General features: G+C 33.4%; 1 protein-coding gene across 1 annotated transcript in view; it reads left to right on the plus strand.

Moving 5' to 3' along the window:
• The window catches only part of Msp300 (Muscle-specific protein 300 kDa), a 134,845-nt gene that overhangs the window by 53,198 nt on the left and 55,772 nt on the right, over nucleotides 1-25,875 (plus strand). The window contains exons 45-81 of the mRNA XM_087347119.1: nucleotides 151-225; nucleotides 2,214-2,366; nucleotides 3,321-3,688; nucleotides 4,161-4,437; nucleotides 4,973-5,137; nucleotides 5,686-5,846; nucleotides 6,252-6,414; nucleotides 6,776-6,925; nucleotides 7,229-7,396; nucleotides 8,053-8,223; nucleotides 8,822-8,977; nucleotides 9,756-9,908; nucleotides 10,305-10,626; nucleotides 10,981-11,156; nucleotides 11,940-12,071; nucleotides 12,160-12,351; nucleotides 12,865-13,149; nucleotides 13,323-13,703; nucleotides 14,027-14,175; nucleotides 14,800-14,977; nucleotides 15,273-15,458; nucleotides 15,581-15,753; nucleotides 15,880-16,054; nucleotides 16,456-16,719; nucleotides 17,319-17,496; nucleotides 18,244-18,536; nucleotides 18,748-18,900; nucleotides 19,519-19,680; nucleotides 20,266-20,448; nucleotides 20,921-21,064; nucleotides 21,333-21,518; nucleotides 21,672-21,806; nucleotides 22,436-22,615; nucleotides 22,900-23,055; nucleotides 23,578-23,751; nucleotides 25,000-25,113; nucleotides 25,565-25,852. Of these exons, the coding sequence (XP_087203245.1) occupies nucleotides 151-225; nucleotides 2,214-2,366; nucleotides 3,321-3,688; nucleotides 4,161-4,437; nucleotides 4,973-5,137; nucleotides 5,686-5,846; nucleotides 6,252-6,414; nucleotides 6,776-6,925; nucleotides 7,229-7,396; nucleotides 8,053-8,223; nucleotides 8,822-8,977; nucleotides 9,756-9,908; nucleotides 10,305-10,626; nucleotides 10,981-11,156; nucleotides 11,940-12,071; nucleotides 12,160-12,351; nucleotides 12,865-13,149; nucleotides 13,323-13,703; nucleotides 14,027-14,175; nucleotides 14,800-14,977; nucleotides 15,273-15,458; nucleotides 15,581-15,753; nucleotides 15,880-16,054; nucleotides 16,456-16,719; nucleotides 17,319-17,496; nucleotides 18,244-18,536; nucleotides 18,748-18,900; nucleotides 19,519-19,680; nucleotides 20,266-20,448; nucleotides 20,921-21,064; nucleotides 21,333-21,518; nucleotides 21,672-21,806; nucleotides 22,436-22,615; nucleotides 22,900-23,055; nucleotides 23,578-23,751; nucleotides 25,000-25,113; nucleotides 25,565-25,852 (7,119 nt within the window). The remainder of the gene's footprint in view (nucleotides 1-150; nucleotides 226-2,213; nucleotides 2,367-3,320; nucleotides 3,689-4,160; nucleotides 4,438-4,972; nucleotides 5,138-5,685; nucleotides 5,847-6,251; nucleotides 6,415-6,775; nucleotides 6,926-7,228; nucleotides 7,397-8,052; nucleotides 8,224-8,821; nucleotides 8,978-9,755; nucleotides 9,909-10,304; nucleotides 10,627-10,980; nucleotides 11,157-11,939; nucleotides 12,072-12,159; nucleotides 12,352-12,864; nucleotides 13,150-13,322; nucleotides 13,704-14,026; nucleotides 14,176-14,799; nucleotides 14,978-15,272; nucleotides 15,459-15,580; nucleotides 15,754-15,879; nucleotides 16,055-16,455; nucleotides 16,720-17,318; nucleotides 17,497-18,243; nucleotides 18,537-18,747; nucleotides 18,901-19,518; nucleotides 19,681-20,265; nucleotides 20,449-20,920; nucleotides 21,065-21,332; nucleotides 21,519-21,671; nucleotides 21,807-22,435; nucleotides 22,616-22,899; nucleotides 23,056-23,577; nucleotides 23,752-24,999; nucleotides 25,114-25,564; nucleotides 25,853-25,875) is intronic.

Consider the following 25,875-nt stretch of genomic DNA (forward strand, 5'->3'; position numbering starts at 1 on the left):
TATCCCAGTAGAAGAAACTAATGGAATAACATTTAATAACCGTAGTTTATGTATACATGCTGATGGTAAAAGCCATGAATTATGCTTTTTAATTGGCATATATACATTTGATTAATAATGTGTGTTTTAATGTTGTTATTTATCCTTTAGGATCTCATAAAAATAGTTGAATCCAGAAATAGAGATGTGAAGGAAATTGTTACCCTAGCCGATCATCTTGAACAAGTAAGAATTTTGTGTGGCATTTTCAACATATTTCTTTTTTCGGTTCTCAGTAGTTCTGTACCTTAATCTGTAATTTCTTTCTTCAACTGTCCAATATGCCTTAAATCATAATTGTATCTAGCCAACATTTCAAATTATTCTATCTTGAAGGGCAGTGTTTGTACAGATTTTATTGTTTTCATCTTGTTTATAAATTTTTAACATCACATGGACCTTTCTGTGTCTGTGACAGTTGATACACCTCACACGAACAGTATACATTGCATCAAACATATTTATTGACTTTGGAAACATAGTTTAAAATTGTCATACCTGTTGCTTGAAGTGGTATAGTACCACAGTATCTAAAGTGATTCTGTAGGTCTGAGGTACTAAGGTAATACATAATTTAAAAAATCCTTCAGTTTGGTGTCTGGTGTGCAGTTATGATAAAAAGGCTTTTAATTTTGTTTCTTTTGCATCACAGACAGTATGTTGTAAGCACAACAGTTTTGATTTAATTCAACATTATTTTGCTAGAAATAGTATGATATTCATTACTTGTGTATATGCTGTATTAGCATAGAATGCTGCAAATATGTAAAACAATTTTTCAAAATAATTTGTTCTTATTATATGTATCTAGTGGTGAGATTAAGAATATGTGGAACTATACCTCCACTACCCCATATGTATTCATGGCATGGTGCTTAATTAAGTACAGAGACAGCTTTTGCCTTTACCATTTTATGGTAATGTTGGTACTGCTATGACACGCTGTTTGTGATGGACCTAGCCTGAGGTTGCCCATGGTGCAGTTCTAAATTATTGTCGAAGTAGAGGTATACTGAATATTGTGCTGCGGCTACAGCAATTTTATTTTTGGAATTGAGAAATGTCCAAATAGGAACAGATTTATAAAGTTACATGTTTAAAGGCAATAATGTTTATTTGTAAATGTGATATAATTTCTTTAATGAAATTGCAAAATGTGGCAATCATGGTTATGTCCTTTGCACCATATGGTATCATCTTTATTTCTGTAATAGATTTCTATGTTTTGATTTTAATTATTTACTCATCTTTATTTTATGTGGTTTCCTGATATTATTTTGTTTTGTTTTGTGTGTAGTTAATTTACATTTTCCTTTTAAGGGCTTGAGAGATGATGATCTGCATCAGTCAGTTTTGGAAGATTATGATTAAAATAATGTTTATTTTATAATGTGTATTGGGTTTTATATTTGACTAAAACACCTGAAGATCACAAAATCTTGCAATTTAGTTGACTGGTTTTACTGTTGGTAAATCTTGGAGCTTTGACAATATATTCATTCTCTTCCTGTCTAAATTTCCTTAATTTTTTGCATATCAACTACAGATATGATAATAGATTACTCTGTAGACTTAAATATCAGCTTTAAGAATGTTTAATATTGCTGTCTCCTGGGTTATTGCGCCATGTAGTCTGTTAGATTTCCACCAATCAATTGGCACTTTCATCGTCCTGATGACAGAGGCAGTATATCTGTAGTGGGGGAAAAATTCAAATATCACTTTTGTAAATCAACAGTGATCATGTTTTCTTTCTTTTGTTTATATGTATTAATATTGCCTATGACTATATCTTGTATTGTTTGTTTACATATTATAATTGATGAAAATGTACTTTTCATTTGCAGTCTTCGTCTTCGCATGTGTGTGCAGTTGTATCAAAGCATTCTTTGTATTCCTACTGTGTAGACTGTTATAAAATATTGCAGTATACAGATAATTTTACTGTAAAAAGTATTTCTTTCAGCAGTGGATATTATTTTCATATTAGAAACAGCTTAATGAATGTGTATAATTTACATTAAAATGTATGGTGGTTTTCATAATAATAAAACAGGCAGTCTTCATTTCTTGTCTGTTGAAACATGAAAATAAAATAGAGAAAAGTTAGTCACATACATAATAATTCAGGGGGAAAATGTATGGTAATAATTTTATGTTTTGTTTTGATGTAGTCTTTGATCCTGAGCTTGCGACAAAATGAAGCAGAATTTGATAAGATGAGTGACGATTCATCAGAATTGGTTCAAATCAGTGGTGAATCCAGGATATCCGTTAATGTTCAACAGATCACATCAAGATTTCAGTCCATTCAGACCACAGCCAAGGTGAGACGGTTTAGCATTCTGTAAGTTATTATAATCATGTTAATGAATAGTATAAATCCATTTTTACTTGAATAAAGGAAACTTCATTCAAATCTGTTATACAGGTTTTGTCATTTGTTTTATAATTCAAAGTGGGTTATTCATTGTATTATTTCATTGACTTGTTCAGAAGTCTTGTACTTTGTCATCTACTCACTATTTGATGTCCACTGGGTAACAGTGTTATGTTGAGGTTGTACATTTGTGATGAAGAACCTCCATAACAGTGATTTATTAAGAAGATGGCTGTCTTCCATCACAAATGTATAGTTTTATAGAAGTTTACCACCGTTTCAGAGGTCCTTGCTTCCCCCATCATCAGGGTGATGACTCATCACCAGACTGTATGGTGCTACAACTCAAAAGATAGCCATCTTTGGACTCACTATAGTGAAAACCTCAAATTCTATTTCAATTTGGCATTGTTTCCTTTTTCTATACCTCAGTGGTAAAACAATATTATTATTTCTTTTAAATTTAACTGTCACCAGTATTTACTTGGATAGTGGCAGTGCTGTTTTATAGGAGACGAAGAGTGGCAGAATCAACCTGTTAACCAATTTGTGATTTTATTAGGACATCAGAGGATGAGGATGATGGAAAATTAATCCATTAAATCTTGATTTAACACATGCATTTTAAGAGTTTCCACATTGGTACAGCTCTTTAAAAATCATCATTTTAGACCTAGGAAATGCAGTGGTTCTACCTTTGTTACGTTGGAGGAATGTTGAAAACCACCTCTTGACCACATGATGTCGCATCACATCCCAGAAGACCACACTCATTATTTAAACCAAACTTTACTCCTGTTATGTGCCTATATTAGCAATACATCCTTCCAATTTACATTTTATAAATACTTCATTACACTTTATATATATATATATATAAGCAAAAATCTGATTTCTGTAGGAAATTGTCAAGAAGTGTGAACAGGCAGTGTCAGACCATGAAGCATACCTGGACAAGTACCGTCAGTGTTCAGAATGGCTTGCTGCAGCTCAAGGAAGATTTGAAAGTTGTCGAGATGGAAGTTCGATTGGTGCAAGACAAGATCTAATTCAACGTAGTGCTGGTCTTAAAGACCTGCTGGCAGAACAGCCAAGTGCAACATCTCTTCTGAACAGTACAGTGGAGTTAGGGGAGAAATTGTATCCGTCTACAGCCATGGAAGGCCGGGAAACTGTGCGGCAGCAATTGCAGGAGTTGCAACAAACTTTAGAGACCTTGTATGATGGGGTTTCCAGTACAGAGAGAGAACTGCGAGCTAAGCTTAACAGGTTAGTGGTCATTTTATCTGTACAGGAGCAGGTAATGAAGGCATTGTTAACCCTTTGTGTGGAATATCTAGATATCTTAGATACTGATGTTTCTGTGTTATGCGAATACATCCTAGTGATAATGTAATAATTTATTGATAATTGAAAAAATCCTATATAAAAAGTACTTGATGTATATTACAAATCCATTGCTGAAGGAATTGTTAAACATATTTAATCTTAATGCTTGTAGAACATGTCTCATTTTCTGTCCATTGTGGTAGGCACCCACACAAATATTGCATATTTGAATTGACATATATTGTCGTTTGGTGACATGTACGATTCTGTGACTTACTGGTAGTTGTTAGCACTCTATGTACTGGATAGGGCTGGAGAAATTTGTGTTATATTTTAATTTTGTCTCATAAAGTCCTTTCTGCCATCTATATACTCCTTTCTTGACAAAATCATCTTTATATTGAAATTTCAGATGGACTGGCTTTGAAGAATGCAGTGAGAACTTGCATAGTTGGCTTCAAGAAACTGAAGCTCAGTTGCCACAAGAACTGGAGCTTAAAACCACACTTGATGAAAAGAGAGCACAACTTCAAAGCTACAGAGCTTTGCTCCACGATGCTGTGTCGCATCAGCAGGATATTGTGAATCTCAGGGACAAGATTGAGAGCCTACCTGAACGGACTGAAAAGATCGATCAGATGCTTGCAACACTCACTCAGCAGCACAGTAGCATTCTTAAGCGAGCTCAGGTGAGTCAGAGTTGAAAGAGTGAGATCTCAGCACACCACAGTTGCCAGTTATACTGGCATGATTATTTAATTGTAGTGAGCTATATGCAGACTGCATGTAGGTCTTCATATATAGTGGCTGTTATTTTTGGATAATTTTAACCAACTGGAATTTGTTGTCAAATTTAAATAAACCTCTAAAATATAAAGTTTTATTAAAATATGTTAATTGGTTCTTGAATTGTTACAGCTAGACTGAGAAGACAGACATGGTGAATGAAGTTAATAGGGAATTTCTTTAAACTTTTCTTTGTGAACACACCTGAAAAAATTAAGCATAATTCAATTCAATTCAATTCATGACAATAAACATAAACAATATTAACTTAGAAGAGGTAATTCATGAATGGAAGTATTTTCAGACATGCATATTTTATATAATCATTTGATTATACTTGTGTTGACCTATTTAATATAATAATCATTTACAGTTCTTTCCTTTTTATTATCTGAATATTTTGTTTCTTTTAATATTAATGTTCTATGTTATTAATAGAACTTTGTGGAGAGATATGAAGCTATAGTGAGTGATCATCAGCAGTACAGCAAAGCTGTGATGGACACTCAGGAATGGTTGGATGCCACCCACAACACAGTCTTGCTCTGGGGTGACGTGGATCTTGAAAGAATTTCTCTGCACACAAATTTGGAAAGACTCAAGGTAATATAGGCTTATTTAGTAGTTTTAAAATACCTTCTTTCAGATGATACTGAAATGAAACAAGTACAACTGCAACAGAAATGTTATTGTATATTTATATTGCTTTACTTATATTTAGGGACATTCTTGTATGACAGTAAATACTAACAACATATTGATTAAACTAAGAAAATATGTAGGATATATGCATTTCAAGACATGCACATTCAACAGTGGCAACATGATGGGATGTTTTTTGATATTGGATTCCAAACCTGATTAAACTAGAGAATGTGTAGAATTTATAAATTAGTCTGGCAATGAAAGCAATAAAAGAAACTAAACAACTCCACGTAGCAGAACTCTTCTGAGAAGTTATTGTCACTCAGGCATGGAAGAAATTACCAACTTGTATGGAACTCAAAGGTTCATTAGCATGTTTACAGGATCCTGCAGCATTAACTAAATTGTATATTTGTTACATTTTTTTGTTAAATTCAAGAACCTCTGTTTAATGTTTTCCAGTGTTTAATATTATTTTTATTGTCTATATTTAAATTTGTTGTTAGAATCTGCAACTGAGCTTGCCAGAGGAAGAGCCAAGAATTTGTCAGATCCGGTCTCTTGGTGAGAAGGTTCTACCAGGTACAGTTGAGTCAGGTCAAGTAAACATCAGAGCACAAATTGATTCTTCACAACAGGAATGGGAGGGACTCATTTCAGCAGTCAAGTGAGTCACATTTAATACACTGTAGTTTCTTAAACTAGTCCGATACATATAAACAGTGTTAGGGCAAAATGCAGCATAAATGACAAGACTAAGAATATTTATTTTTGCTGTACTGAATAGAATCATTATGTAATTTTCATATTATAAAATTTATTAATTCGAATAAAAATCATTGACTTTGAATAAAGGAGTATTCAGTTACCTGATCTTCATTGTTTATTGTCACTTGCTGGGTATTATAGTTCATATGTTGGTAATAACTGGGGCCACTAAAACACCAATATTCAAGTATAGATAAAGTGTGAGCAGTAGTTGGCAACATCTGTACAGCGTCGTTCCCCACCTGATGTTGAGATACAGTAATGAAGCATTGTCATCTCATAAAAAATTATTCTCCTTTTTTAGATCTACAATTGAGGCCTTGGACACAAAACTTCAACAGTGGAATGAATATGAAACATTGAAGGACCAGTGTATGACATGGATTAGAGAAACAGACACAAAATTGCATGCTGTAGACCTTAAAGCTACATCACAAGAGAAGAAGGAACAACTAGAAATTTTGAAGGTAAGCAACATAACTAAGTCAGAAACACTGACATGCTTCTGAAAATTATGACTTTGAATTACAGTGCAACCTCAATATAATAAGAATGCATAATCTTCAAGTGTACAGTACAGTCTGTGAAAAAGTTTATGGAAAAGGTTGTAGCTAGTTAATAATTGCTGATTATGATCAGGATTCCAGAAAATCCTTGTTTTATGCAGTATTTTGTGTATTTCAACATTAAGAAATTAATGGTGTCAGTGAATTTGTTTGCTGCAATGAAGTTTTTCTTATAGGCTGTACTTGCTGGGTTGTGGTTATACTGTTTTATGTATTAAATATGAAGGCAGTGAGGATGTACTAATATGGGTTGTCTTTTCAGAACCTTCAAGGAGAAGTTCGGGCTAAGGAACTAGAGATTGATTCGGTAACAGAGCGAGCACAGCAACTTCAAAAGGGCACTATGAGCAGTCGTAGTTCTCAGATTTCTGAGTTGGGACTCAAGTATCAGCAAGTCTCACATAAAGTGAAGGTGAGTGTTTGTATCAAATCCCAATTTACTCTGCGTACTGCTCCTTAGCTGCTTGTAAGGACATAAAAGTTAAAATTTCTTAATTTTGTGAACAACTGATCGGGTTTTTGTAGTGAAATCAAGCATTATGTAAAATGCTGTAAATGTACTACTTTGGATCTTGATGAGCGAGGTACAAGCAGTAACCTAGAGTGTGAGTGTGTTCATGTCACAATACATTATTCATCATTGTCATCAATGCACCTTGCAATATGAAAAACAAAGCATTATTAATATATTTTTCTTTGTATGCTTTGTGCATAGGACCTCACCAGCCGATGGCACCAGTACGTGACAAGTCATTTGGAATTTGAGAGTCACATCGCAGAATGCACACAGTGGCTTGAAGACATAAAGAACAAGTTGGCATATTGCTCAGACCTAAGTGCTTCCTCACAGAAAGATCTTGAAGGAAAATTGGAAACTATTCAGGTAAGAAAGTACATGAAACATGTATTAGCACTTATAGTCCACGACTGTAATCTTTTGCGGGGTGAGGAAGTGGGGTGAAGGAGGAAGGAGGAAAGATAGTGTCGGCCTTTAATGCTTCAGACTTCCTGCATTCCTTGCAAGTCTCAAGATTACAGTCGCGTACTGTAGTTCTGTTGTTTTTTATATCTTTAGATAATTATTATATTATTATATTTGATTATTGATTATTATATTGAAATTTCCACTTATGTGGCTTGTCATTTCATCCTTTTCTGTCTTCACATAACTTCTGATCCTGTATTTGTACTCAATCTGTTATTGCTGTTCTGATACCCTTGTCACTTCTTTATGCCACCCCATCCTTTTCTGTACATTTTGCATTTATCATGCTTTCATTTGACTATATAATTTTAGCCCAGATCTATTGAAAGTGTTGTGAAATAAACCAAGAATAAAATACAAAAGCTCAAGCCATCTTACTCATAACCGAGGTCATCCCAACTTTTGTGACAGTGTCTGCCATTCGTATGAGTACCTTATTCTAAAGTTTTCTCATATCTCATTTCATACTTCGTTGCTTCTTTACTTTGGTCATGTGTCACAGAATTGCATCTGTTGCTTGCTATCTAATTAGGCGTTGTTGCATTTTATTTTAGGATTTGCTGCTGTATAAAGAAGAAGGCTTTAGTAAAGTTCAAGGCACAATTGAGCTGGCTCAAACTGTTTTGGCTAACACTGCTCCTTCAGGTCATGATGCTGTTAATCAGATACTTGGAAAATTACAAGAGGAATGGAGTGCACTTGCCTCTAAGATGATGGAGACCAAGGTAACACACTGAAATCCAATTTTAAATTAATCATTCAACTATTGAAAAAAATAGAACAGAGGATAAAAAGCAAGACAAGATTTCTAATTATGACAAATTTCCAATAATTTATTTGACTACAGTTTTTGATATTTATAAATATTTTGAAAACTCACATTCTTCTGATAAAATTTACTTATAAAGAGGTTTAGAATTTGAAATCTTCTCACTGTAATCAGGATCTGTAGCTATTAGAAGTAACAAATCTGCAAATTTGATCTTTGAGTTCTTCTAACAGTTCCATAATTGAATCTGTACAGCTTCATCTCATATTAGAATTGCTGTTGTTACATTTTCCATTGCTTTTTTATGGAATTTTAACAGGTTCTTTTTATTAAACATTTATTATCTTTCTGGGTGATGTTTTTTGCTAGTACTAAAAGTAATTTATCAGTTTACATGATAGTTATGTCCATAAATTAGCCTTCATATTAACTGGACATGCAAGAATAAGGAATAATAAGGACTGAGAAGAGTATATTAATTTAGATGAACAACTGTTGTTATGTCTGTATGATGCTGCCATATAAATTTAACATTATGCATTTATATTTTACAGACAATTTTGGATGATTCCATCCATCGGTGGGCCGGATTCCTTGAACAGATACATCAGCTAAATAAGACTGTTGAATACCTTCAGAGTGTGTCAAATGAAATCTCAGAGTTTCAAACTACTATGTCTGATAAAAGAGCTCAGCTTGAAAGGTTAAAGGTAATGCAGTTTCTTCACTGTATTAATTTGTATTATTGGTTTGTTATAATTTGATTTAAAAAGTGTTTTGCTGTTTTCATTTAGCCTTAGTGCAGGGTGCTGATGCGTTTTGTTTTTTGTGCTTTGTTTTAGCAGTTATCCCAACTTTTTACCCAGCCACTAATTTTTGTCTCTTTTGAACTAGTTTTTCATTATGACAGGAAGCAATCATTATTTTCACTTACATGTCTGTATATTTGCTTTAATGTATTAATAATGTGTACATGAAACATTCCAATTTTTCATAAATACTTTTGTAAGTTACGTTTTAATATCATTTGTAATGGTGTTGTTTAAGGCTTAATGTTTCTAAAAGAGGTGACTAAGAACATTCATGAATAATGTAAATGATTAAATTTGAGGAGCTTCAAAGAGTGTATCAAAGTAATACTTGTAAGAAGTGTGTCCAAACTGCAAAACAAGAAAACATTCATCTCTGTACAAAGATGACTGTCTTCTGGATTGTAGCTCTGTGTAGTTTGGTATAAATCCTACTTAAATTGTCTTTCTCTCTCTCTGTCTTTTTTTTTAAAAAGCAAAGAGCACTCAATTCCTTTTTAAACCGATTTGATATGTACTTGTTCTTTAGCCTGTAGGCCATTTTTGCTTGTGCATGCCAATACAAACAGCTTACGGTAGAATAAGTACTCCATTCAGTGTCTCTTGCTACTATGTGTTTTATGTAACACCAAAAGACTGCATGATATTTTTTATGATGTTTCCTTTTATTTTATTTTAGTGCTTGGAAGAAAAAGTCCGTTGTGAAAAAATTGAAGTTGATAGTTTGAAAGCCAAGGCGACTGAAATGCTTGCCAGTGGACAGCAAAGCCATGCTGCATCTCAGGCTCAGGAAATTCTCAATAAGTTTGATACACTTGCTGAAAGGATTAAGGTAAGTAGTTGAAATTCAACATGTTATTTATAGTAGGTAAATTTTTCATTAATGATTTATATTTCAAATGACAAATAGTTTGTGAAATAATTTTTGCCTTCTGAAAAGTCAGCTTTATGCTGTTGTTATTTTATTATTGAAAATGTACTGTTATGAAGAATATGAAGGAATTATCAGGACAGTAAGCACTTTCACTCTGCTGTTTTATTACTGATGATATTTTTTTTCACAAGAGTAATTTTCATTTTTAGTGTTTGTTTATATTAAAACGAACGTTGTTTTAAATTTCTCACAATAACATACTTATCATGTTGTGTTTTAAAGAGAAATATGTTCCTGTTATGCATATAATGAATATAATGTAAAGTTTACAGGAATACATGTTAACATTTTCAGAACCTTCTATCAGAACGTGAAGATCAGTACAAGGATCATCGACTATATAAAGAAGCCTATGATGACCTGACTGGCTGGTTGAGCCGATCAAGAGAGAAGGTACCATCAATGAAGCAGCGACCTCTGAGTGACAAACTAGCTATTGAGAACGCTGTAGCACCACTGGAAGCCTTGTTAAATAAACAAGCACAGGGCGAGTTACTGGTTGAACACCTCCAGCATACAGGTGAAGTGGCCATAGCAAGCTCCTCACCACAAGGACAAGAGAACATCCGCAATGAGATTAGAGCTCTCCGGGAGAATTTTGAAGGGCTCTTCAAAGGTCAGTTTCTGAAAGCAGAAAATCTAAATTTTAATATAAAGTTATGATTGGGCTGAAAGAGGAAAAGTTATGGCTTTTTCTTATTGTGTTCATAGACCATTAATGTTTCTGATATTTCTTTGAACTTTGAAAGATTTGATAATTGTTAACAGCAAAATGATACTGAGTATGCTTGTAAAGCTACAAAATTGGTTTACTGTTTAAAAACTGTTAGAAGTTTAAATTTTGAAGCTTCTGTAAGATTTGATCGAAAATATGTTTTGCCTGTGTAGTGTATATGTGAAAGATTAATGAATTACGTGCTACAACCTAGTGAAGAAAATCTGTATTGTGTTGTATTTTTTGTCACTGAAGAAATAAAGCAGCAGAAGGAGCAACTAGAAGCAACTGTGCTGCAGTGGCGAGATTACAAAGAAGAATATGAACGTCTGTCTGACTGGCTTCAACAAATTGACATTCATGTGAAGGCCCATAAGACTGCTTTGCTATCTACACTTCAAGAGAAAACCAAACAAGTGCAAGATGTGAAGGTAAGATGATAAAAAAATTCAATATAAAATTGACTTAAATTTTTCTGTTATTATGATTCCAGAGTGTGATAAATCAGTATATATATAAAAAATGAAGCCAGAGTGTTTCTGTATTTGTTTTGGATGCACAGATGGGCTGGTTATAGTGTAGTAGCTCAATGGGTAGTGAAAAATGATTTCATATTTGTTGTGCAAGATGTACTTCCTAAAAGGTTTCCATTGTTTATGGGTTGTCTGAAGTGCAAACATGTGATTAAAATCCTTGAAATTCCACCAGTCTCCTGTTTTAAGAGTGACATGTACTTATTAAATTAGCAGGTGCGTGTAATGCACATGTTTGTGTGACTAATCAGACATTCAGCAAATATTGCGTAATCAAAATTGAATTATTTGCAGAAATTTATTGTTGCAATTGTATGGCAAATGATGATCAAATCTATGTATTTTTTGAGTAAATATAAAATTAGTAACTAAAATATTAAAAATACTAATATATATATATATATATATATATATATATATATAATAAAGCACTTGTGAATTGTTTACTTGCAACAAAGAAAATTGTGGTTCATTGAACAGATTATTACGTCTTGCTTAATACAGAATATTGTATAGCCAAAGGTTGATGAACTGAATGTTTGTTATTTTGAAATTCTTTTCACATTGTGAAGGATTAAAAGTGGTGTGTAGGATGTGCATTATAACATTCTCTCTTCGCAGTATAGTTTTTCAAAAGCATATATTTCATATTATGAACAATGGTTGTTGTGTGTTTTCCAGGATGTTATGGAAAAACTGGAGAAAGGTCAGGAACAGATAGAAAAATTCAACAAAACTGCATCAGTTTTACTCACTTCACATTTAGACACCTATGTCAACAATCAATTAAGACATCTGAATTCCAGATACCAGGTTTGTTCTTTATGGCTAAACATAATATTTCTAAAGATTATAATTTTGAGATGTTATTTTTAATTTACACATATTTATGTTATTACAGGTACAGGTGAATTTGGCTAAAGATGTCTTGAAAAAAGTAGAGACAAATTTGGAACAACATCAGCAATACAGTGAAAACTATGAGAAAGCTAAGGCTTGGATTGAAAATGCAAAACAAGTAATCTGGGACTGCAGTGAAGCTTCTTCAAATAGCAGCCGGGAAGTTCTGCAGGCTCGCTTAGAGCAGATTCAGGTCAGCATGAATCACTTTTTTGTTTCTTGACTTGATGTTATTTAAACTGTATATTAATTTGAAAAGGGTATTTTTGTTATTGATTAATCCGTTTGTGCTTTCTAAAGTTCTAAACAGAAGTAATAATATTGTGTGAACTCATGTAGACTTCACTCTATAGTCTGAAGTTATTGTTAATATGTTGAAAATGCATTTATGTGACATAGAAATACTTGTTGCCAACTGCAACTGAATATGGCATGATGTTACCTTGTTTGTGATCCAGACTGTATTTTAGTCCTGTCCTAGTTTTAATTTTTTTTAATTTAATTTGAATTGAAATTGCCAACCATGTTTCAATGTTTATAGGTCTGGTACTTGTATATTGGTATCTGAATAACCAATGAATTCTTTTATTTTCATAACTCTCCATTGTGATTACTTTCTTTTGCTAATCATAAATATTAAGCCTTTGGTTGCCAGTTTCATGTGCTTCAGTGGTGTTAAGAAAGTTTTGCGTTGTATTTTGAATAGGAATTGTTACGGAAGAGGGAGGAAGGCCAGAACTTGATCCATATGACTGTAAACTGTGGAGAGAAAGTTCTTAGAAATACTCGGTCAGATGGGCGAGACATTATTAATACTCAGTTGAAAGAAATCCAGAATGATTGGGATCGAATTGTGAGGAAAATATCAACTGCTAAGGTTCATCTGGAAACTAGCCTGCTACAGTGGGCTGACTACAGCTCTTCATACTCACAACTCCAGCAGTGGATCACAGATCGTGAGGCAAAGTTACAGCAAGTTTGTGAACAAAAGGTTAGTAAGATATATATTGAATTACTTGTAGGAAAATGTTTAGAATTCTGTTCAGATATTTAGCCTGATTTATAATTTATTTTCTGCTTAATTTAAATGTAGATTTTAGCATAGTTTTAGTAGCTACCCTAGTAGTATACTCTTCAGAAATTTTGTGAATTATCTGTCCGCAGGCCTCAAAAGCAAAAAAGGTTCCAGCTGCAGGTCTAAGCTCTCTGAGTATTGGAGAGAGGAAGGCTACGCTGCGTCAAACAAACAGCATTGTTCAAGACATTGTATCATTCGAGCCAATGATACAGTCAGTAACATCCAAAGCAGAGGATTTGTTACAAGCACAGCCTGCTTCTGAGATATCCAGCAAATATGAAACACTGAGTAAACATGCCAAAGAACTGTATGCTAAACAAAAGGAAACAGTGGAACAGCATCAGGCATTCATAGACGCTGGTAACGACTTTATGCAGTGGATCCGAGCTGCAAAGGAGAAACTCAGCAAATGTTCAGAGCCAACTGGTGACAAGGAATCTCTCAGTAGTAAAGTGTCACAGTTGACAGTAAGTAAAAATCACAGTAATAACTTATTTAACCATGCGTCATAGGATTTTTTTTGTCTGAATGTGGTGCGAAAGAAGTTTTGTTTAACTTAATTTGGAATTAATTTCTCATTGTGATATCTCCTTAGTAAATTGCAAGATAAAATAAACCTAAGGATGTAATTTTCAAGGAACATGAACCTTATGCAATGAAGAAAATGTTAATAAATTTCTCATGTTTTTTAATGGTGAGGAGACTGAATAACTGATTACCATTCCTGTCTTTACAATTATATTTGGTGTATCTGGCAATAGGTCAGTCATATAAATTTCATGATGTGCAGGTACTTGAAAGTGAACAGAAAGAGGGCCAGAAAAAACTGGAAAAGGCTTTGGAACAAGGAGATGTTGCTTGCCAAGTTGCAGATCCAGAGGATAAGGAAGTAATTGAAGAAGAAGTTGGTTTATTGCAAGAAGAATATGACACTTTCATGTAAGTTGTTATATCGAAATAAATCCTGGTGAAGAAGATTATAAAACAATTAGAACAAGTCACTAAGAACCTGTACAATAAAATTTGTCTAAAACCAAACATAAACAGAAACCTGCTTTTACCAGAAAATGTTTCCAGTGCTGAGAATATATACAAGCCAATGTGAAATTGCCTTGAAAAATAGATGCTGTTTAACATGGAAACAGAAAAGAAAAATAACAATTTAACAGAAAATATCATGTTTGATTATTAATTAATTGTCTTTTCATGTAAATTTGTACCATATGACAAAAATTTCTGGAATATGTCTGAGAAGGAACATTTCTGTTGCAAGAGGGGTAAAAATTAAGCTTATGCAGAAATGAGGCGAGAGAAATTAAAATAATAAGAGGTGGAATATATCAACAATTTGATGTTATGGCATGACTGGAAAAATTTGGTTATACCTTTGCCAAACATTTAAATATGAATAATTTTCTTAGGTCTCTCATTCTGTTTTGTTTCTGGTTACTTACTCTACTGATGTAATAGCTGATTATTGATAAGGCAGCAGCTAATGTTTAATTTGTTATATTAATGTAAAATATTTATCACATTTTAAGTTTGTTATTCTCTTCCGTTCAGTGAGTCCCTCAACCGAACTAAAAGTCTGTTGGAAGTTGGCATTGTTAAATGGACTGAGTATGAAGACCAGTACCAAGAAGCTTCTGACTGGCTTACCCAGACTGAACAAGTGGTACAGACGTTCAACAAACTTCAAGACAGTTTAGAAGAAAAGAAAAATGTTCTGGAACAATTCCAGGTAACTGATATCCTAACATTCATTTGTTGATCTTGTTGTTCTGAAACATGCTGCTTTTGATATCAAAAAAGCTTTAAAATTATTCATGTCTATGCATTTTTCCCAGGTAATTCCTGATGACTGTAACAAAAACATAATCATAGATATAAATTCGTGACATCTACTATCAAATAATCAGCTTCAAATCAATAACAATTTTTGCATAAGACATTACTATTGTATTAGGGGTATATTGCAGATCTGATATTGGAAATTATTTGAGAAATATTTATGTTTAATCTATTTCCTTTTACAGGCTCATCTGCAAACTTTATTTGACTGGCAAAAAGAATTGGACCGTCTAAATATGAAAGCTCAAATGTTGCTGGAGACTTGTGCAGACACAAGAATCAGCAATGCTGTTACACAGATGACCACGAAATACAATGCTCTACTGTCTCTTGCCAAAGAGATCATGAGGCGGCTTGAGCTGCATTATCAGGTAATGTTGGTGCAATTTGTTCTTATATCACAAGTTAACAAAATAATTACTGCAACTTTTATGATTATAAATGTTGTTAAAAAGTGACTGTACTTCAGATGCTTAATTTTAATGTATTTCAGGAACACCAACAACATAACACACTGTACCAGGAATGCCAGGATTGGGTTGATCGTACCAGAGATAAAGTAAATGAATGCCTTGAAATTCCAAGCACTCTGCCAGAAGTTAACAATAAGTTGCAGACTGTAAAAGCAATTAGACAGTCTCTTGAGCAGGGACAGAACAAGCTGAGGTATAGTGCATAATATTATAACTTTAAGAAAGATTTTTGAACCTTGACTGAATAAACTTACACAGTTATCTGATATTCCTATTGATAGTTATTTAACAACTAAAATTGTTATATTTACTCTTTCAGGTATGCATTGGAGTTGAAAGAGAAGGTGATATTGAACACTGAACAAAATGGAGCTGCCAAAATACAGGAAGATACAGAGAACTTAAAACAAGAGTTTGAAAAACTAATGATTGATGTTCAAGACCTGAGGCAAAAACTTACAAGTAGATCTGCACAGTTGGAAGAAATTCAGAAGGTAATGCAGTTTGTTTTCATTGCTTTATCTGCTGAACAGAATTTAGTTATCCAGATAAGAATATTTTGTCTTTTTATATTGTAATAAATAGCTTACTCTTTAGTAATATATTCCCATATAAAGATTTAATGAGTTGGATGTCCACTGTTGATTTCATTTAACATGGTGGCCGCTTATTATTAGGCGGATGTTTGTGAGTAAATTTCAAGACCAGAAAAATGCAGGATATATATGTTTTTTATAGCCATTGACAGTTGATGTCTTAATAGTAGTTAGTTACTCTTAAATCCAACAAAAATAACAAAGCATAATTTACTAAGGAATGATGAACCTGTTGTTTCATAATACTAAATAGTTACATTTGAAACATATTTTTATATCAAATATGCATTGCTTCACAGGCTCACAAATTGCTCTCTGATTGGCTGAATGAGATTGAACAGAAAGTGCGATCAGATGAAGGAACTTTCCTTAATGATCTGAGTGAAAAGCGAGCAACTTTAGAAAAATTCCGCACATTGCAGCGAGATATCAACAGCCACAGCGAGATGGTGAATAGAGTGAAGAATCGACTTACAGATGATCCATCTTTGTCTGTCAAGGATTATGAGGATAGCATCAACAAATATCAGACACTCAAGGATTTGGTTGCCAAGAATATTGCTGTAAGTGGATTTATTGTACTCTTGTTATTGCAGGTGTTGCATATCCAGTGATGCCATGATATTCAACTTTGTTCCAGTCAGGTACAGGTACATGTGCAGGTTCATACTGCCAGAAGATCTAGTTAAAATAATGCCATAATGATCAGCTATTGTGACTATGTGGTTTCCTTCAGTTCCTTAAAGCAAATACTGTGTTAATATATTTAAATAGGTTGCAGCTGCTTAATCCCACAGCAGTCATTGTACATCATAATTATTCTGTATCTTCGGCAGTACGGAGAAGGCCTTGGTCAGTAACTGGTCATAGATAAAGTAAATGAATAAACCATACATTAATTTTGTAACTGTGGTCTTTAGGGTTATCACCAAGTAGTTTTGTAGGTGGTTATCTTTTTGGATTGTGACACAATCCAGAAGAGCATGGTCCATTTATTTGCATCTGTGAAAACCTCATGTCTCATTAATTTTGTTACATTATGTACATTATTTATAGTTTGAGTGGGAGAGGTTTAATTATAAATAAACAGTTCTTGTTCTTAAGTTTTCTTGGGTGTAGTGAAATATATGTTAGTATTGCAATTTAATGTTGTATGTTTCAGACATTGGAGGAACAAGTGAAAGAACATGAACAGTACAAACAAGGATATATTGATGCATTCGACTGGGTTCGAAAAACTCGAATTGACATTCAGCAGTGTAGTGATCCTCATGGAGAAAAAGAACATACGATTGAAAAAGAAAGGAAAATGAATGAAATAGCAGCAACTATGAATGATGGCAAGTTTTAGTAAAAATCATTACGCATTAACATTGAAAGATTTAAATCAATTCAGATAACTTGAGAGCAGAAGAGATTGACCTCTAAAATTGTGAAAAATAAAAATATTGAAGTGAAATGACTGACTACAATTTTAATCAGATTTTATTTAAATTTTGTAGGCAAGACCTAATTGAACTATGAAGTATATATCCACATTCTTTCAGCAGATTTTGATGAAATATGATATATGTCATTCTACTTTATGAATTTTACTGTGTGCTAGTTTTGTTCACTTAACTTTTAGGGACTACTTGAATGCTTACATATATCTTCTTGAGTTTTATTTTTTGCAGATTTTGAAGATACTTAATATTCCGGACTTATGTTTTTGTTCTGTTATCAAGCATATGTTTAATTTTCTTCATTTTATCTTGATAGATGATAGACAAAAATGTATATCTAACCAAAATAGAAATTTTAAATTTTAAAATACAGTAACATAGAAATTTGTTAATAGAATGTGAGATTTAAGGTTCTCACAGTAGATATTAATGATAATCCTTTGGGCTTACATATGAGTACCAACATTTTGGAGATGGAGACAGTATGTTCCTCTAAAATTCTGGTATCCACCTACAAGTCCACATAACGTCACAACTAGAATATGACATCTACATTAACTGAACTTCTTTAAAATGAGGAGTTTGTATAATTATCACTGCATTTTATAAACACTGATGATAATTATGATTTGTACTTACCAGGTGAGAAGTTAGTGGAAAAAGCAATTGCTTTGAGTAACACTGTCATGAAGACGACTGGAACTGAAGGCCAGGACACATTGAAGCAGGAAATCCAACAACTTAAAGCTGATTGGGAGGGTCTGAGAATTATCTGCAAGGACTCGCAGAAAGTTCTGTCGAAGTGCATCGTATCTTGGAACGATTTTGCAGACACCTTTGACAAGATGAAGACTTGGCTTGTTGATTTCCAGAAGAAGGTAGATGCTGAAGTTGATGGAGACAAGAAGACTCCTGAAGATCTGCAAAGGTGCAGGGTAAGTTATGAGTCTAATCAGGATATATTATGACAGTAAAATGTTAATGTTATTTAAGTTAAAATAATATTATTCCAAGCAGTTAATCTAATTAAATAATACATAAACCTTCCCCTCCCCCTTATTCACCCTTATATGTGGTTCTGTGCATGTGACAGTCAGTGTAATGCAAATGTGAGGCTTTTTTGAAAATATTCTCACTTGGTTTTAGATAATTCTCCAAGAAGCTGTGCAGCAGAAGATTGTTATGGAAGAGCTTAATGACCGCTGTGAAGTCTTAATGGAACTGAGTGCCTGCAGCTGGGTCAGAGACAATGCAGTACAACTCCAGGGAGCATACACAAACTTGCTCACCACAGTCCAGGTATGTGCCTGTCAGTGCTGGAGATTTTTGTGACAATTCTTGTCAATTTAATGTTCAGATGCTAATTGAGCATGAAACAATTTTATGATTTTAGTGGTTTAATTATAAGGTTGATAGAAACTAGAACAGAATTTAACTATTTATTCTTTCTGACATTTTCTATAAAAGTGAGGAATTTTAGTTTTTAGTGTTATATTCAGGTTACTTGAATTTGGTCATAACACTCTGAAATAATAGGCTGTATGAGGTGATAATTACAAAGAATAAAATTACTTAAACCTGTGTATGTCAGGTGTACTGTTGAATTTTGATAAACATTTTGGTAGTCATATTAATGTCTTAATACTGCAGAACTTCTTTGTAACTGTGTGCAGTAGTTTAATGTTTAATCATGTAGCAAAGCCTGTAAGAGGCCCTTAATTTTAGTTTAGTATTACCAGGGTCTTTATATGTATACTTTAGACCATAAATAGTATAAGTTGTCAATTTAGTATACATCTGTGTATTTTCTGATCCTTTATTAAAGATGTCAGATGCTGTACTATCGGTACTTCACACAAGCTAGACATTAAAATTCATAACAATGAAAGTAGTATTAACTCTGTCTTATGTTTCTAGGGTCTTGTTTCTCGAGTGGAGAAAAATTTGTCAGACCACACTGAGTTTATAAAAGCAAAGGAAGAATTTGATACTTGGTTGAAGCGAGCTCATGGCACTGTACAAGACTGCATTGGAGTTGGAGATGAAGCTTCCACAAGAGACAAATTGGAAACCATTCGGGTCTGTATTAAAAAACTTTTGCCACTTCTGCATTACTGTTCCCATAGAGGCTGAAAGTTTTATATGTACTGTAATTCTATCATTTAATATGTTTTATTGTCTATGTTGTTATCTAGTTTGAACTATAAAAAGAATGATTGAAAATTTTACTATATGAGTCTGTACTGTATAAATTGTTAACATATCTTGCTGCATGTCATCTTCATATATAAATCGCTCATATGTGTGTGCTATGTGGTTAGAGAGCAACAGTTATAATTTTCAGCATAAGAATATTCTAATTTATTTTAATACAGTTTCTGTCTGCATATAAACTTGAGAACATTATGTGTACTGATTTTGTATATATTCCTAGGGCAGACAAAAACAGTATTTTCACCTTATATACTGAAAAAATCATCACCTTATTTTCTGTAAAAGAAAAAGGGTATAATATTTCATTGCTGGTTTTATGTTACATGTTTTGAATTAATAAGTATTCTTGAATGGTAGTTATTATTATTATTCTCTTTCAAGTTGTGTTAAATTTATAAACATTTTACAAAATAAGTCTTATGAACACAACTTTCCATCCCTTATTTTTAGTTGGTGTCTACCCGCATGACTGAAGGTCAACATCTAATGTCAGTAATGCAGGACGTTTTCACAAAAGCCATTAACACAACTCCAACAGATCAACAGGACACATTACGTGAAGATATGACATATCTGCGAAACAGTTGGGAGCAGCTGAATATTGACCTCACTTCAGTTATGGCGCAATTAAAGGTATGCATTTTCACTGTAAACCCATTGCAAAGAAATAGAGGCGGTCCCATAAAAGAGACAGAAAGACCAATTCTTGAATGAATGTTGCTGGAACATGTTTTATCAACATGAAATATAGTTAGTTCAAGTAGAAGATGAAGTCTCATTGGCCATTTTATGGGACAATTCCTCATCCAGTTAATTACAAATAGTGTACTTTACCACTGTAAATGGAGGAATAAATGAATTTGATTTTTTAAAGTGTTCACCTGACCAGAAAATATGTTAATTTGTACACTTCAGAAATGTAAATGTGTAACATTGCATTCATTTCTGTATAATCAAGAATGATTCTCTTTAATAAGAATAATATTAACAATAATAGTAAATTAGTTACTTCAAGATCAATAGATTAGTGTTAAATATATTAAAATCTATAGAATATTAGAGACTAACCAGAGCCCTGTGGGTGTAATTTGTTTCTTAATTCTAGGCTGCAGTGAGCCGATGGGAAGATTACAGTGATTCAAAATATAGGCTGGAAAACTGGATTTCAGAAATAGAAGCAGCTATTATAGAGACCCCTGACACTAAGGCAGAACTTGGAGAAATGAAGACACTTATTGAAAGATGCAAGGTAAAACAATAGTTTTCCAATAACTTTTTTCTGAAGGAAGTAAATGTATGTTTATATGATGTGTCCATATTTCAGTATGAGAATATATTCCATTCTCCTGAATTTATGCTACTCAGATTTGGTCATACTGAAGTGACTATCAAAATCGATTTACCAGTTACTGGTAATTCCTGAAGTGAGGTATGGACTTCTGACTCCTCTTGTCAGATCATCTGTATCCCACTCTTATTTTACTGTAGAATTATTTTAACAATAATTTATCTCTTAGCACATCCAAAATGAAGTGACAGCCAAACGAGTGGACCTGGATCATTTGCTGTCAGAATCTAGTGAATTATCAGTTTGGGCTAGTAGACCTGCAGTTCTAGAAGAAATTCAGAGACTACAGACAAGATGGGATCAACTTGCCAGTAGCATTGCTTCACGTAGAGAAGATCTAGAAGTTGAAATGAAGGTTCGTATGTACCTTCTACAAACAGTAGTATTAAATTACTACGATGTTAACTGTCAAGGTATAAGATTCACGGAAGCATATTAGATTAAATTAAAATTACACAGCTGCATAATTAAATTTTACAGTTCTTATGCATTTTATTTAATGTCACAGGAATATACATCATATCACCAGTCACTCCAAGACACTGAGAAATGGTTGCTTCAGATCTCCTTCCAACTAATGGCCCATAATTCTCTGTATATTACAAACAGAGAGCAGACACAAGAGCAAATATCTCAGCATGAGGTATGTTTAGTTTATTTCTGCTTTCTTGCTACAATAAACCTGCTCATCGCAGTTGGCGCAGTTTTGGATTGTGGAATTTTGACTATTGTTTTTTGTTTTAGGGGACTGATGTGTTTATGAAAAATCTGTTTCTTAGGCTGTATTTTATGAAAAAGAATTTTCAAAAGATAGTTTCATTCTTGTTAAAGTTTTGCCTGCATTTATATACATCATAAAGAGATTCCTGTCATAGTTCATTAAAACATATTTTATATGAGAGTGTGGATTTTTTTGACACATTTGTGTAAGCCACAGACTTCACATTCAAACTTTGTACAAATAAATTGTGCATTGAAATTCCCCATTACAAGGCTTTTTGTTTTTTAATTTGGAAAGGGCAAGAACTCATATAATATGAATTCTTATTAATTCTGTGAGAGTGCATGTTCAGAACTGGAAGTTGCAAAAATATGGATATGTTGTTTACTGGGACAGCTAATTTAAAATTTACTGTAGTTCTCATAGTCTGACGATATAATAACACATAAAATAGCTCAGAATCATAATTCTGTAGAAAATCTGCCGTGCCAGACTCTTAAGCTTCCTAGCCCTTCACTGCTATTCACTGTAGTTCTATTTTACATTTTCAGGCGCTCCTAGGAGATATTCAGAAATACCAAGCTACTTTGGATGATGTGAAAGCTAAAGGTCATGGCCAAATTGAGAGATACGTTGGAACAACACCATCAGTACAAGAGACAATAGAGAAACAGCTGCGCAATGTTCAGGATAGTTACAACTCTCTCCTTCATACTGCTTTACAGATCAAGGTATTAAATTCAGCAAGTTTGTTTTTGGATATGGCATATCTATGTAATTTCTTGGTAGTTTTATTGTAATTTTGTCTTTTGTACTGGCTTATAAACAGTCAAGAACCTTCCAGCATTGCCTCTTTATGCAAATTGGTATGAAATGCATGAAAAGCATTCACATGTAAGAAATTATTTTATATATTGAATATAAAAATTGCCGTAGTGAAAAGTCGGAGTGTGGATAAATATCAGATATTCATAGTATTATCAGCATGAATATTGTCAACAATTTCTTGTTTCAGAATCGACTGCTGGAGTCTTTGTCCAAATTCCAGGAATATGAAGATACTCTGGAAAGTATAATGAAAAATCTTGATGCCTTTGAACCAGTTATCAATGAAGAAGTTGAATCTCCATTAAACCTCAAAGTGGCACAACAGCAGCTTGAAACTGCCAGGGTAAAACCATTAATAAATGTAATTTGGTATGAGTTATTGGAATTGACTGCTGCCATTACATGTACTCTGTGTTGTATTACAGTCTAACATGAAGTTTATTACTTTCACTTTGCACTTGTATGGCAAACAGTAAATCAGAACTAGAAGAAATAATTGAAATTAATCTAACAAACTATCATATCCATTCTCTCAATGACCTGTTCAATACTAACTGTATGTAGTTTACCGAAAATGGTTGAATGTGAAGTAAACAAAAGACCAATTTTAAAGTCTGGAAGCAGCTATCTCACTTTTGTGTAACTTTCTCATGTGATTTTAACTTATAAGTTCTCTTAAAATGTGCATAACTTGAAAAATCTGAAAACTTTTGATTATTATAATTATTGTCACTGAATAAATCCAAGGAAGAAGCTGAAAAAAAAGAGAGCCAGTTAAGAGTTGTAAGTTAATGAAGATCCACAGCATTTCATGGACCAGACTTGTACTAGCAACAGTGATGAGATGAGAATGTTTGTTTTATAGAGTCTGCACAACAAGCTCCAAGCTGAAAAGTCTCGCCTTGCTGTGGCTGTACAGGCTTGTGAAGCTGCTGCTGCCTGTATTTCTCGACCCAGCAGTCCACAGGACACTATACCACCCCCCATCCCTGACAGAGAGCTGGTAGTAAGAGCAAGATTAGAAGATTTGATAGACCAGGTAGCGTTACAAGTATCCAGATTTTGCTTTACCATTTTGGTGTCTACTTATAATTACTGATGCTTCCTGTTGAGTTCAGTGTGAAAGAATCCTGTGCAATATATTAGAAAATGACGGGAAGAGACTGAGCACTTCCGAGCACATTAGAAATGTTTATGTTTAGCAGTTAAATTGATGTTTCACATAACCATAACTTATGATCTTGATCACATACAACGTATATGCCCTTTGTATTCATATGTACATATTTTTCTTTACATTCTTCAGCTGGTATGTACTCTTTCTTTTCCTGTCATGGAGTTTTACTTGATTGTGATGCACGTCTAAATAATTACTAATTAAAAATCAATGGAAGAACTTGTAATATGGTCCTTGCCTAAGAATTAATGGTTTGACTATTTCTTTTTTGAGTGTTGCTGTTCAGTTGACATTAAACTTATTAACATGGATCGTTGCTTGCTTTATCGTATTGTAATATATAGGTTAAAATACAGAATAGCAGAACACACTATTTTTTTGTTGCCGTAAATTTGTTTAGTGATGAGTTTGACAGCATAATTGTAATATTTGTGGAGATTTGGTAGTAGTAGTAACTTATGGCTCTGGAAATATACTGTTGAATTTTAACCTTGCTGTTGCATTAGACTCACTCGCTGTAAACACATTGAATGATTTTCTGGAAAATAAGTGAATCTTAAAAGACTCTTAGCATCTGTACAGTGTCAATGAAGCAGTAATACCAGTATCTAAAATGTAGGAAATTAGTGTAATTATTTTTCTCTCTGCCATGATATCCAGAATGGTTTCCAGTGTAGCTGAAGTAAAAGTGATATTTCATTCTTAGTTTATTTAATGATGCTATTTCAACTGCAGAGTAACTTCACTTAAAGTGATGAAATTACTTAATTGACTAGATGGCATGTGATGGTAGCCATATGATAGTAGAAATTGTATTTTCTGCCTGAATTTTCATTTTATAGCAACATGATAATACAACTATAATATCAGCTTTCATATCTCTTAAGAAATTTGTTAAAAATATTAACACATTAGAATTGCTTTGTTATTATAATGAAACCTTTTTGAAAATAAAATTTGCAGCAATTTAAAGAAAAAGATTAATTTTATCTCTCAGATGTAGCAGAGACTTTTCAGATTCACTAACCAAATCCTTCACTTTCCATTATGATGCATGAAATATGTGTTATGCCTGTAAATATTAGCATGTTTTGTATGTTACTTGTGTAGCAACTTAGTGACAGAGCAAAAGAGGAATCAAGAGGCAATGACAAACTGCAGCTTCTTCTCAAGAATTTGGAATCACAAGGTTTCCTTAGAAAGTTGAACAGTATGACTGATAAGGTAAGATTAAGTACTCAGTGGTCAGAATATTATGACATGCTTAGTTCCTTATAAAATCATGCATGTGACTTAGAACCAGTGGTTGAAGAAATCATGATCTTATTTTACAAATTGTTACATAAAGAAACCTGTAGATTCTAGTTTTATTCTATGTGTAAGAATTTCATTAACCTGCGCATCTTGATCCCTTACTTCTCTTCTGCTTTGTATCTTATCTGGTAGCAAATCAATATGTCACCACTTCTTCAAAATGAACCCAATAACAGAAAAGCTCACAGCTTTGATGGCATATAATTCAGTACATAATTAAACGATGTAAGAATTATTTTTAACAGAAACAAATTCTGCAAGTGTATTTGCCAGCATTTTAATCAGCAGGCTTACTATTTAACTCTAGAATGAAACTGAACAAATTAGACAATTATAATTTTGTTTTACATTATATTTTCAGGTTCAAAACCGTTTGTCAGGACTAACATCCACTGTGAGTGAAATGGAAGAAGGTGAACGGCAACGGGCATCATTACAGCAATGGGTCGCAGAGCAGAATGCTGTTGTAACAGACTGGCGATCCCGACCTGCTAAATTGCGTCCTGAGGCAGCCCGAGCAGAGCTGGTTAACATGCACGAGATGCTAGGAGCCATTGGAGAGCGAAGAGCTCTTCTCGTGTCTGAGTTGCCAGTTGCTGAAGAAACTGGACCAAAGTTAGAAGAACAACTGAGCAAGTTGGAGACTGAGGTATATGCCATTTGTTTAGGAAG

Source organism: Zootermopsis nevadensis, unplaced genomic scaffold (assembly GCF_977971745.1).
Source record: "Zootermopsis nevadensis isolate Lab colony 2312 unplaced genomic scaffold, Znev_1.0 Znev_ptg000011l, whole genome shotgun sequence".
Taxonomy (NCBI): domain Eukaryota; kingdom Metazoa; phylum Arthropoda; class Insecta; order Blattodea; family Termopsidae; genus Zootermopsis; species Zootermopsis nevadensis.